The 13,995-nt window shown below is 36.1% G+C and overlaps 1 protein-coding gene across 2 annotated transcripts; it reads right to left on the bottom strand.

Annotated features, from left to right (window-relative positions):
• Positions 1-2,458: 2,458 nt before the first annotated feature.
• LOC112194421 (protein NRT1/ PTR FAMILY 7.2) lies at positions 2,459-9,129 on the bottom strand. 2 transcript variants are annotated; one of them, XR_005806615.1, is made up of 6 exons: positions 8,527-9,129; positions 8,211-8,337; positions 7,586-7,803; positions 6,288-6,850; positions 3,810-5,279; positions 2,459-2,616 (listed from the first exon to the last, which is right to left on the bottom strand). XR_005806615.1 is itself a non-coding variant. In XM_024334666.2 (5 exons), exons 1-5 carry the CDS (start codon positions 8,557-8,559, stop codon positions 4,400-4,402), a joined length of 1,821 nt encoding a protein of 606 aa, XP_024190434.1. In that variant the 5' UTR covers positions 8,560-9,129; the 3' UTR covers positions 3,787-4,399. The 2 variants fall into 2 exon arrangements, 1 of the variants encoding a protein (XP_024190434.1); XM_024334666.2 differs by lacking the exon at positions 2,459-2,616 and having other exon boundaries at positions 3,787-5,279.
• Positions 9,130-13,995: the final 4,866 nt, after the last annotated feature.

The raw sequence follows: 13,995 nt of genomic DNA, 5'->3' as shown, positions 1-13,995 counted from the left end.
TATAGTTATGATTATGAACATCGAATGATCGAATAGCTATGACATGATTTATGAACATCACTACATCAGCATTCTGTAATTCGAAATAGAACATCAGTAGTTATGAAGTATGAACAATTGAACATAAGCAATCTTTAATTTGAAACAAAACATCAGTAATTCATTTAGACCATGGCCATCCAAATATATCAATAGAACATCGAAACAGGGACTCTAGGAGCATCAAAATTCAGCAAGACTCATACTTGAAATCCTTTGCTACAAATCCAGAGGTTTGGACGAAAATCTCGTGCTCCAACTCCAACTTCAAGAGCGAAAAGTAACTTTATGAGCCTCATTTATAGCCAAATTCGGACTCTAAGAGGTTTTTATCAAATTTAGGGTTAGGGTTCGAAATTTTTTGAGTTTTGGGAGAAACAAAATCGGGAAGATTTGAAGGATTGAAGGGAAGTTAAATTGGGCCAAGGTTAATTATCTAGTTTTAAGATAGAAAACCGAAAAAATGTCGTCGTTTTGTGCTTTGTAAAAAGAAAAAAAATGACATGAAATATGGGTCCGTGCTCACAGGCTTTAGGTAGCACTTTCTGCACTTCTGACGTCTTGGACAGCGCTGACTGGCAACTGCAATGATTGACTAGTGACCTCACCAGTGACAACAATGATCTTATTGGGTGACCCACGAGTGACCTCATTGACTGAACGTCAAACTTATCAATAGAGCAATGATCTCTCTGACTGACCAGCAACCTTAACGATTGAATAATGACCTCATCAACCAACTGAGACTAAACATTTTCTCGTTTTCACTTTGCAAAACATTTTTTTGAAAAAACATTCTGTAACACGTTGCGAGATGTGTATGATTTTACAAATCTCAATTTTGATTTTTCTTAAAAATTACTCTTGTTTTAATGAGGTACAATTTATGAAAATAAACATTGTCCGCGAATTTGTGAAACTTTCGATCCGAAGTTTAAGTTTTAAGGCCCAAGACAGCACAAGGGATGTGCATCAAGTCTTTTATACATGCTTTAGAAACAAAAAAAGCCGCAGTTACCTAGGGGTTTAGAAGCGCCAGATTATCATTCTCTCTTCATGTAAGTATTTTAAATCTCTACAGATGTCTGTTCAATCAGCTAGTATATTTGTAGGGAGACTGCTCTCTTAGTTGATGTTCGATCAATGACCATATAAATATATATATATATATATATATATATATATATATATATATCATAACCAGAGCAAGGCCTCGCTCTGAAATTAAAGTGCGTTTTTAGAGTTTAGGGTCACTTTTTAGTCGCATATCCACATCTCGACCGTTCAGTTTTTAGGTACTAATGTATAGATCATCTGTGCAAAATTTCAGCCAAATTGATGGTCATTAAGACATTGATAAATGACTTAAAGCTAGTACGGTTCAGGTTGGACAAATTCAGTTAGTCCATTGGTTTAAGTGAGTTAGATACCTTAATGATCATCAATTTGGCTGAAATTTTGCAAAGATGATCTATACATTAGTACCTAAAAACTGAATGGTCAAGATGTGGATATGAGATCGAAAAGTGACCCTAAACTCTAACCTCGCACTTTAATTTCATAGCGAGGCCTCGCTCTAGATAAATATTATATATATATGGCGCATCTCAAAAAGTGACCAAGTTCTAAAAGCAAGCGCTTGGCGGGATGGAAATGGAAACCAATTGATGCCACTACTGCAAAAGAGGCCTAAGGTGACAGACAACATTTATTTCTTTTGCTACTTATAGAGACAAATATATGTCCCCATTGGTCAAAGGGGACATATGATGGATGTGTACCTATTGTAGGTGTTCCCAATAGGAACTTCCTATTGCTAAACCTAAATCCTAATAGGAACTTCCTATTGCTAAATGGAACGAATTAGTTATCTGTCCCTAAATATCAGAATGGGTCCCATAGTTTCTCAAAATACAATAAACTACAAATACATACATTTGTACAAATACAATGCACCAATTGGGGACACCTGAACAATTCAGTAGTACTTGTTCCAATAGTGCTTCAACTTCATTTGTAGAATCACAGGTTTCTACCTTATCAGAGCTTGCCATAGATGAATTAAGCCTGGAAAACAGTTCAAGAACTAGCTAGTTAATTCTATAAGTACAACAAGGTCAAGTATGTGGCTTATGTATGATGCACAACTGTAATCAAAATAATCTAAACTTGAATTATAGACATCGATCCATTAGTAGATTCTTCTATGTACCTTTAATTCTAATTTCCCTCCCCACTAAACTTGAGTTACAGAGCTGAATCATAATCAAACATAGCTGAAAGAAGATAAAATCAAGCTATCCAGCTACAGAAAAATAAATAATCAAACTGAAATTTTAAAGTCGTTACTTGGACGCAGGGAGAGTAACAGTAAATTAATTACCAAATGTAATGGTTTTATAACTTCAAAACCAAGATTTGAGACCTGCTCAGGCTCGACCCTCTCTATGAGTCCCTTGAGCTGGTCTCTAATATCTCTAGCGCGCTTCATACTCCTTACCTCTCCAAGGTGCCATCGGGACTTTGAATACCAAAGCATTCACTTCTGCTCAATCCTTTCCGGGACTTGTGAGTGCCCTATAACAATGAAAATAAGGCTCACAACGGGTCTCACACAATACAATAATAGTCAAATTGCTTTTCTACAATCAATACATGAGATTCACTAACTAAGAATGATGCAATCTAACTAAATGCTTATACAATTTGAAAATAGAGAATCTTATTTTATAAACTCAACACAACCAATATCATTTACTTGGGCTCTGTTATGCAAATAAAAAGTAAAAATCTACCTCCTGAGCTGTACGTGTTGAGGATGGACTTGATGTTTCTCCACCTATCATCATTAAGTGTTTAACTGTTCTGTAGAATATATTTGGAATCAATATTGTACTATATGTAGGTTCGATCAATCTAGCTAGACTACACAACTGGAATATAACAAAATCATACAAGTCTAACTCAATTGGACTTCACAATTCGAAACCGTAGAAGATTTTCAAAATTCTCTTGAACTTAAAATAATTCCGATATTACAGAGATTCATTTCATGAGAACCATGCTTCATTCATAAAGTTATGCATACAAATCAAACTCAATTGGAAGATTGAAGTGAAAAGTAGCATCATTATGAATGCTTGTTAATATTTGGCAAAAACAGGAGCACATGAATGACCTGATGATCAGCTATATATGGTTTCAAGACAAATCTATGAAATCAACACCACCCTATCATCAATGGGATAGAACCCATTTCAGCAGCCACCGCCCACTTATAAAAAAATAATATAAAAAAATTTTTAAAAAAATAATAAACTCTTTTGTTTTTTACTTTGTCAAGGAGAACCCAAAGGCTTTCTAGGCCCAAGATAAACCTTTTCGGCACAAGTGAAATGATCCAACTGTGCATTGCAGCACAGTACCTGGCCATTTTGACAGCTTCAGGATTCGAACCTAGGTTGGGGAGCACACCCAACTAGGCAAGAACCACCAAATCACTTGCAATGGTTAAAAAAATAATAAACTCTAAATTGAACCCAGACTAAGAGTCTGATCAGGTCCCAAACAAACCAAACCACACTACATGCATTCCTCCAAAAGACACTTTAGTTCAGTCAATGCAAGCAAAGGAACATTCACGGAATAAGAATAAGAAATAATGAATTCAACCCTAAAAAGGAAAACAACCAGACAACGCAATAGGATTCCCAAAATTAAAATGATTATTGAGATACAAAATGGGATTAAAAAAAATATAAAAAAGGCACCTTGATATGTTCTTCGGATTAGCAGCATTTGAGAAGCTTTTTAAGTTCTTCAATTTCTCTAATGCCTTCCAAGATCTATGGCCTCACCGCACTAGACACACCTGATCTGCAAAACACAGAGCCACCATCGGGTAACAAACCCCACAACAAAAGGCACGAAACCAACATCCTCTCACGCTTGAGGCGCGTTCTAGATGAAACACTAGGTCACCTCAGTAAATGTCAGGAGAGGTAGAAGTTAGGGTTGAATAAAGGTTATGTACAATTCACAATGGCATCTGTGCCCATTCTGTCTCCATTCATTGCTTAAAAGGCACAGATTAGTATTTGTCCCTATTTGATCTGGGCCTTTTTTGTAGTAGTGATAGCAAGCAATGTTTGTTCTACCGAATTAAGTGGTCCAATACTAAGTTTAGTGGCTTTCGTATCCCATTTTAAAGTGGAAAATCTAGAATTCCACTCAGGAGTTGTTGTACAATAACAGTTCTTATGTCGTAATAAAAAAGAAATTCTACCGAAATTAGTTGTACGACTTATCCCATGCATCTTTGCTTTATTAGCCCACACATTGCAAATATTTCAGAAACTGATCAGACTCCAAGTTCAGCTTGCCTAATATTTTCATTGTGATCATCTCCTCCCTTTGCTTCAAACTTGATATACTTGTACCACTTGGCACAAACTATATAGACCATGAGATCAGCTGTAGTCAAAGCCGCTAAGAGAAAGTAAAACCTATCCAGATGACCTTTGTTAAGGTTTCCAGGTATCCATCCAAATATATTATCCCTACTAGAAAACTTCATCACTATCGTAACCAGCAAACTACTCACATAGTTTCCAAGTGATATTGAAGTCATGCAAAGTGCACTACCGAAGCTCTTTAACCCATCAGGTGCTTGACTGTTGAAGAATTCTAGCTGACCCACGTACATGAACACTTCGGAAGCTCCGACGAGCACATATTGAGGAACTTGCCAAAATATGCTCAAAGAACTTCGACTCTCACAATCGGTAGTGACGCAATTTGTTCTTGCATATTTTAACCTAAAACACTCCACAACTCCTGCTGAGAGCATAGCCATGATGGCAATGACAAGACCAATCCCCATTCTTTGAAGCTCGGTGAGACCTTTTTTTCGTAACCTGATAACGAGTGGGTCGAGAAATCGCCGGTAAATGAAGATAAAAATTGCCACACTGAGGATGTCGAAACTTGACATACCAGCTGGAGGAATGTGGAACTTGGAGATGGTGGTTTTCATTACGGCACCTTGTTCTACAAAGAGGGAGGCCATTTGTGTGAAAACTACTGAGTATAGTATTGTACATAGCCAAATTGGAAGTAATCTCAGTACGCATTTAACTTCTTCTACTTGTGTCACTGTGCAAAGCTGCCATGGATTTGGAGCACATCCGTCTATTTGGTTGAACTTCTCTGATGTGACGATTGCTGCCCTATCCAAGAACCTGTTGTTGAACATGTATGAATCTTGTTTAAAAATAGATCGAGAATTAATTAACATCGGGACCTGAGGCAAGTCTCAAGAAATAGCTGCCTCAGGCCCACAGTCCAATCATCATTGTTATTATTATTTTTTTTCCTGAAAATCTAGAAAGTTAGGGGATCCAATAAATTTTTTTTAGACCATCATATGCTATTGTGTGTGTGTGTATCTATATTAGAAGAAAGCCCAATCATCATCATTTAATATATATATACACACACACACAATTTTTTCACACACATATATATATATATTAAATAAAAGTTATCACCATTAGGAGTAAAAAATTTATTATATTTATATGATAAAGAAGAGTAAACATACATTATATGCAACAATGCAATTACCCCAAGGTCAAAGAAAAGTAAATCTCTCGTTTTTGTAGTCCATTCCAGCTTTAACTTTTTGGTGTAGAACATCTTTTGAGCATATTCAACAACATAAGCTTTATTTGAAATAAAATAAATAAAAAGTGAAATATAGTTATAGGCTTAACAATTTTGCTGCAGCAATACTAGTTATTTCAAATGTTTTATCAAATCATATATTGCCGTTTGGACAAAAGGAAAAAAATAGGAGATGAAAATATAACTATTCAAAATTCCTAACTAAACATAGCTACCAATTTTACTGAAAATTATATTTCATTTTACTTTAGCTATTTTGTTGGAGATGCTCTTAGCTATTTTTAATAGTTCAAATTTGTAACATTTTTAGCTTAATTTTTAAATTTTGGTTTGGAACATATTCGGCCTTATTATATTAATATAAATATTTTAGATATTATATTTTGTTTGATTTTGAGTTTATAGATTTATTTCAGGAAAATTCATATAAAAAAATGCATACTACAATTAGAGAGCCCAACTTTTAAAGACCTTAAAAAATCACAGGTTTGACCTTGTAGATCCGACAACTATAATGACTCCTAAGTTTAAATTTCAATAGAACTTAAAAAATGTAAACTTACTTGATTCCTCGGGTGTGAAGTATTTTCCTACTCTGATTTTCAGAGCATTGTTTCCCGTGTTCCTCATACAAGTCATGTCCATCTGACGTGATCTTGACCTTCCATTTTCTTGTTGCAGCAACCAGTACGTGACATAACCTAGAAAGAGGATTGCCCTGAGGCTTAAAATGCCTATACCTTGGAGTTCCGCAAAGAAACAAAATCAATGCCATGCCAGCAGAGCCTGTAGATGCCCAAAACCCTACAGTCCATATTCCTTTATCCTCAAAATACCCTAATCCTGTGTTAGAAAAGAGGGAGCCAAGATTCAAAGCCAAGTAGAAATAGCTGAAGAAGGCAATTTTCGAGTGACCTTCTTTGGGGTCGTCCTCATCAAACTGATCCGCTCCAAATGTAGCTATGGTAGGTTGGTAGCCTCCATTCCCTAGTGCAATGAGATATATGGAGATGTAAAACAAGCCGAATTCAAAATTCGAATGGTCTCCACATGGAGATTGCTCATCACCGCAACCTTTAGGCTTGAGCAGGAATAGGTAGGTTGTTAGTGACAATAATGTCAAGCCCTGTAAAACAAATTAATTACATGAATGTATGCTAGCAAGAATTTTTGTATAAATAACGCTAACTAGATATTCTGTGTACACGACTATGGCCAAAAGAAGAAAAAAAAGCGTAAAAGTTAGAAATGATCCCTTTGATTTGGGATGATACTCAATATTAACCTTGTAGTTTCAAAATGTTTAACTTTATCCATGTAATTTGCGAAATTGATCACAGTCGATCCAAAAGCTAATTTTGACAAAAACTTCGTCATGTGAAAATTATGTGTAAGGATAAGTTTGTCATCTCAATAAAAAAAATTAAAACAAAAAAAAAAAAAATTAGAAATTTTATAGGAAATGAAATTAAAAATAAATAAAAACCAGAATTCCACAACCTCCTATTTTTTTAGTTTCATTTTTCCAATACTATTTAATTTAATTTCTTTTACTATTTTAAATTGAAATGATTATCCTTGCACATGAGGTTTTTGTCAAAAATAGCATTTGGACCAATATCAATTACTTTCGCAAACTACAAGGGTAAAATTAAATATTTTTAAACCACAAGGTTAATTTTGAGCATTACTCCAAACCACAAGGACTATTTATAAATTTTACCAAAAAAAAACGTAATTTTTACCAAAGAGGAACCATATATCTGCTTAATTATATCATCTATGCTCATATCATATATGGCAGAAATTTTATCGTACATGAATTTATTAATAGGATTTTGATTGGTAATAAGAAACTTACAATAACAAAAATAACTTGAAAGATAGCACAAGTTTTGTATCTCCCCCAGTAAGCATCACTAAGAAAAGCCCCAAGAAGAGAGAAAATGTAAACTGTTCCGGTCCATTTGCTGACATTGTTTGCAGCCTCAGCGTTGTCTTGTCCCAGTACCCTTGTCAAGAACAATACCAAGTTCACTCCTACTCCAAAAAATGCCAATGTTGCCAATCCTTGATTCACTAATTTTAGAGAGAAAATATACTGAATATAAGTTTAACCAATAATGAAAATAAATTTGACTAAAGAAAGAAAACTCTATGAAATATATAACAATATACCATAGTGAATTATGGTTCAGAATATTATCATAATGTTTAGGAACAAATAATTGATATGTGAATATGTGATTAGGCTTGTTTATTTTGTAAATTAATAAGTATGTACACTGATGATGGAGAAAAGAACCAAACTACTATCCAAGTTTTGACAATTGAGACTCATCAAGACCCAGCAAATTTGAAAATTTAGTACAGACGTGGCTTTTGGTATAATCACATGAAACATGTCGAGATTAATAAGATAAATTCATGTTGTAATTAGTGTGTCTATGTACATGGAGCTTAATTAGCTAGGGTTAATTATGTACCTAATATGAGAATTGCAGCAACCCAAGAACCAGTTCTCCCTCGGATTGCAGGGCGGCCATTCCAATCAACGGCTCCATCCATCGTACAAGTTTCTGTCATCGTTTGGTTCTTTTCTTCTTGATAGCCCTGAAATAATTAATATTGATTGAAGTTTTTATTTATAAGAAGTAGTGCATCTAGCAATTAATGACTAGATGCATTGCCCAAGTACAGGTAAATGGCAGTTGTTAAACATATCCATCACAAACCTAGTATGGAAATGAGTAAAAATGGGGACAGCTAGTAAAGAAGAATAAAGAATCGATCATCACAAACCTGCTGGTCTTTGAAAGTATCTAAGCCGGCCATTGCTAGCTATCTATATAGCTGATTGAAGGGACCTCAGAAGAACTAGCTAGCTCTAGCTCAATAGCACCGGCCACCCAGAAAAGTTGGAGTAGTGATATTAGTACTCGAAGAGGTACGGAAAGCTAGCTAGCCAAGATGGGTGTTTGCTTTGAGTTGAGGGAAGTAGGAGCAGAGATGGTTTGGTATATAAAGAAGGTGGCCAAATTTGAAGAACGGCTGTGATTGTTAGATGTACTGTGCTGTGAGCACACGCGTAAGAAAGATGAAGATAAAGGAAAACCCTACGCAGGTTGATTTGACAGGAAAACTGAGCAAGCAATTAGGTGCGTGGTGAGAAGGAAATGCTCAACTGAGAAAGAAACGTGAAATTGTTTGATAGATGCAGTCATCACAGCAAAACCAGGTACCCTTATCGATCTGTGTCGACGTGAAGACATTGAATTAAACGGCTGTGAATCAATTTGGCTGATCTGTCATGATATCGACATGTTTGAAACAGATTCATCTTTCAAATTTCTACGAACCATATTCTCTGTTGTTACTGAACTTGATTTCTGCACTTCTTCGTGATTTTAGGAAAGTTGTTTCTTTCTGAACTTGATTGTCCACTTTATCTTCGTGGTTTTGGGCACTTAGACTTGACATCATCAAAACGTGTGCTTTAGATTGATGGATATAGCAGCATGGTCGGTTTGTAGGACAATATAGACAGTAGCAAAATAGCAACCGGCAACCTTGTTACTATTTGTAGTAAATGTCAATTAACCCATAACACACGAAGGGGTAAATGTGTCGAGAGCTAAAAATTTTGAACACGAGAACGTTAGACACTTTTATTTTTTTTTAGTTCAACACTAAGAGCAACTCCAACAGCTTCTCTATAAGAGCAACTCCAACAGCTTCTCCATATTTTGATTTTTCTCTACTTTAGGGAAAAATTAGTCTCTTTTGCTCCAACAGATTCCCTATAATTATCTCTATTTTAGAGAAAGTGAGGAAAGAGAAAACCAAATTCCCTATATTTACAGCAATCTCTAAAATTTAAGGAAGAATATGGAGATTTTAGAGATTGCTGTAAAATAGAGAATCTGTTGGAGTTGGAGAAGAAAAAGATGTTAAAGTTTTGACTTTTGCTTTCTTATTATACAGAAATTATAGGGAAGCTGTTGGAGTTGCTCTAATTTCTGTATAATAGAGAAGCAAAAGTCAAAACTTTAGCATTTTTTTCTTCTTCAACTCCAACAGATTCTCTATTTTACAGCAATTTCTAAAATCTCCATATTCTTCCTTAAATTTTATGCTAATTTATTGCAGATTTGAGTCAAAACTTTTTAATGGCAGCGGGGCTGATGAAGCACTAAAACAGACCAAATGGTCATTTCATTCGACCTCTTAATGTTGCTAATAATTGACCAGACAAGCTCGCCAAACAAATTTGTTTTTCGATCGATGACATGATTGCCACACAAATATGTGTGGCAGATTCATGACTTTTAATGCATGGCCACAAAAGAAGCAGTCATGTATCACTTAAATGAGGAGGACCATCTTGAACAAAGCTAGATAGATATGGTTAAGATTTGCAAGCTGATTAATAAATTAATCTTTTGAATGCATAAACAAATTAATGATTGATTAATGTTCATCTAACAATTCTTAGTTGTTCGTTCTGGGAATTCAGCCTCCATTGTACACCAGAAGAAGAAAAACTAAACTTCTTAGGTGTAAAGAAGAGAAAATTTATGCTAAATAGAGCCTAATGAAGACTAGTCCTGCTCGTTGGTGGTGGCAGCTAGGTAAAGTGGAGAGAAATATTAGAGCTTAAAGTGGTAGACTAGCTATCAGCCTAGCAACTGGATAAAGCGTTGTCTATGAGAAAATTCTGAAGAGGAGCCAGCCAACCGGCACTAGCTAATTGTCTCATTTAGTTCAAAGCATTTGGACACATTCTCTAGTTCTAGCAATGAATTAAAAGGCGCGCCTCATATGTGCCTTGAGGCGTAAAAAGAGGGAGGCACTGATAAAATTGAGTCTGTTTTGCTGCCGAGGCGACCAGGCGCAAAAGGCCCGTTGAAAGCGAGCGCCCAGAATTTATTTTATTTTATTTTTATGACACCAAAATTACAGTTTTTTTTTCCTGATCAATTCGAGTTGTTTTTCTTGTTGGATTTTTGTCTAGACCAGACAGTTGCCGATCAATTCGATGTAGACAATGACATCCATACTGGTTCGATTTTGCTTTGGATGGTTTCATGTTCAATGTTTGATTCGTAATGTGTTTTTTTGGTTAAAAAGAATATGTATTTCTGATATATGCAGACAGTATATTATTGAGTTTGTAATATACTATATGTTTGGGGAATGAGGAGTGACATTAGTGGTGGTGTTCTATCTCAAGGACTTTATGAGTTTCGACACTACAAGATTGCGACCCAAACCCAAAAGTTTGCTGGTATTGGTTAGCTGAGGACTGTCTGAATCCAACCTCTGCTTTCAAGATCCTGTAAGCTTCCCATTATCTTTCTGTTGTTTCATGAATGTCCGGAATTTGTTTATAGTTAGATGGTGACATAAGTCATGATATGTTTAAGATAATTACACTTTGATGCATTGTGTTATGCTTTTTTTTTTTTTTGAAGAAGGGAAAGTTCATTGAATTAGCGATTGAAATTGCTCAAGAGGGCATCCCAATGGGGAGCATACAAAGACCAAAAACGACTTGGCCCTAGAGCTAAGGTAGAACAAACTAGAAGGTGAACTGCACCAACCAATTGTCCTTGTACATTATAACAATGCTCTAAAACTTTTCTAGAGAAACTAGCAAAAACTGAAGGTAAATCGTCAGCCTTCTCAAGATAATTACCAACAATAGAACTATTGTCATGACCTTGAGATTTTTGTAGACCCAGCCATCAGAATATGCAATCCAATTATGCAAAGCATTGTGTTATCCTGTTCTCAGTACTTATAGGTCATTTATATATAAAACTTACGCCTTATGCCTCAAGTTGAATGTCGTGCTGAGGCTCTCCCGAAAACGCCTAAACTACGCCTTAGCCTTTTAAAACATTGAGTTCAATCTAGTGCTAGATTGTCCAACCCCTAATTTTCTTTTGGACTTCTTTAACCAGGTTTAGTGACAACAATATAACTTGCTGACTGATGCAGAACAGATGGCGGTCCAATTTGAAGAACAATTGGATCGTGCTAAAGGTGGAAAACGAAAAGTGACTAGTAGACGTGAAATGAGCTTCCGGAGTCCGATTGGGACGCACCTTACCTTTCCGGAAAGGGAATCGCACCAGAAATCAAACTCATGGTATTGCCATGACCTGTGACCTTTTTCGGGCTTTCGGGGTCGTTTAGGGCCTCAAAACTGCATTTTTCTATTTTTCGGCGTTTTGGTTTTTCTAGTTATTTTCGGGTTGTTTTCGTTTTTACCCATGGGCTTTAGGGTTCCATTGTTAGTCGCCCTAGGGTTTATTTTCTTATAAATAAGCCGCCTTAAGGCTGCAGAACGCATCTTATCATCTTTTATCAATAAAATTGAGATTATTCTCTTTTATCTCTGGTGGACTCCAGAATCCTTTGCTTAGGTTTATTGCTGGTAAACCTAGTTATCAATCCGACTGCGTCAGCATATAGCACTTTATTCCAGCCGGCCATCATTGATAGTAAGATCGAGTTCAACCTCCTTCTCCTGAGTCTACATAAAGAAACGTATCAAATAATTAGAACCATGTTTAGGGCAGAGGGAGCATTGTTATTCCAAAGCGAAAGGTTTGAGAATAACAGTGCTATATGTAGCTGTAGGTGCACTAGTTAATTTCTTCACTTAGTTGTTGTTTGAAGGCTCAGCTAGCTTTTGGCTCTATTATGTATGAAACTGATTTCGCTGAATATATGAAAACAACTTATATGGTCACATTAAACTCAATTTGGCTCTATTCATACGATGTGTAAACTTTAGCTAGCTCGGTTATCAAAGTTTGGTAGGCCATTTTCATTGTCTTTTTGGAAATTGTTGCACTTTCGATCGACGCTCTGCTCACTTGATCGAAAATGAAATATTTCTTGGTCTCACGCGTCGACATTTCTTCGATCAGCGTACAAAGTTAAGCTGAAATAGAAGGATTGATAATATCATTTCATGGTTTCGTTTGCAATATATTGGCCTTCTTTTTATGTTGAGCCCTTCTAAGGAGGACCACTAAAATGAGTACTAATTGAGGACTTTTACGTTAGACAACTCACTTTTCGATCACATTTCTGCATAACAATCTTTAAAATGTTTAGATATTTATGTGTAGATCATTTATGCAATTTTTCAACAAAGCTAAAAATCGTTTAGACATTCATAATCGTGATTTATCAGTCATGAACATGAACGGTTCATATTTGACAGTTTTGGTTCGTCCATTAATTTGATCTAGTTTAGTATCTTAACGATTAACAATTTAGAAGAAAATTTTCAAAAGTGATATACTCATGCATTTAGATTGATTTGCCGTAATATAATTGAAAAGTGGGTCTCCTAAACCGTTGATTAGAAAATCTTCAACTAGTCCTCATTTTAGTGGTTCTCATCAGAATGGCTTCATGTTTTTATGAGAGATTCCAGGTTTTTTCAGGAAGTTAACCTTTTAAATTTATACGTCAAGGGTCAAGCAATTACAATTAAACTAATCTAATAATTTAATATTGTTCAAGTAAATCCAGAATATGTATCTGGCCCAAACTCTAGGTTACTTGACCTAGTGGTAATAGGGTTAGAATTAGAGATAATCTCGTAGAATCTTAGTAGATATCCAATCAATGTACGATTATGTTTCCATGTACAACTCTATCTCTATGCTTGTAATCCTCTATATAAAGAGACCCCTATTATCAATGAAAGCACAACTCCATTCTCTCCCAATTTCAGTTTTCCTTAAACACGTTATCAGCACGAAGCCCTAACCCTAGTTTCAAAAAGCCAAAAACTCAAAAATCCTTTTTCCCGTTCGCTGCCATTCACCGTGCACCTCTCCTATGCATTCGTGCACCTGTTCCTGCTGCAAGCCTCTGCCACTACTAGCCTACGCACAAGTTCGGTCGCTTGCCCTTGCAGCATCACATCCACCTAGCACCTGCTTTGCCATCTGCGTCGACCAGGATTGCAAACCAGTTGCAATCCTAGCTTAAGATCGATAGCACATCTCTGCAGCCCAACGTCGCGAGCCAGCGTGCAGCACATGCCACAAGCCAGTACGCATGCAAGCAGCATATCGCTCCTGCCATGCACGCCTACAACACCTGCCTAGTGTGCAACCTGCCAGCAGCAACACCGCGCGCCTCTCATCTGCCAGTTTCAGCAACTAGGATTGATAGTAGCCTGCAATCCTATAACAAGGATTTAAAGATGATGCAATCCTACAAATCGGTTCGCCCGCTCTA

This window comes from Rosa chinensis, chromosome 1, assembly GCF_002994745.2.
Source record: "Rosa chinensis cultivar Old Blush chromosome 1, RchiOBHm-V2, whole genome shotgun sequence".
Lineage (NCBI taxonomy): Eukaryota > Viridiplantae > Streptophyta > Magnoliopsida > Rosales > Rosaceae > Rosa > Rosa chinensis.
This window is presented reverse-complemented; position numbering and strand designations above follow the sequence as displayed.

Coding starts and splice junctions, on each gene's coding strand:
- LOC112194421 (XM_024334666.2), bottom strand. CDS start 8,559: ATGGCCGGCTTAGATACTTTCAAAGACCAGCAG. Junction 8,338..8,526: donor ATACTTTCAAAGACCAGCAG/GTTTGTGATGAT, acceptor TAATTATTTCAG/GGCTATCAAGAAGAAAAGAA. Junction 7,804..8,210: donor TGCTGCAATTCTCATATTAG/GTACATAATTAA, acceptor CTCTAAAATTAG/TGAATCAAGGATTGGCAACA.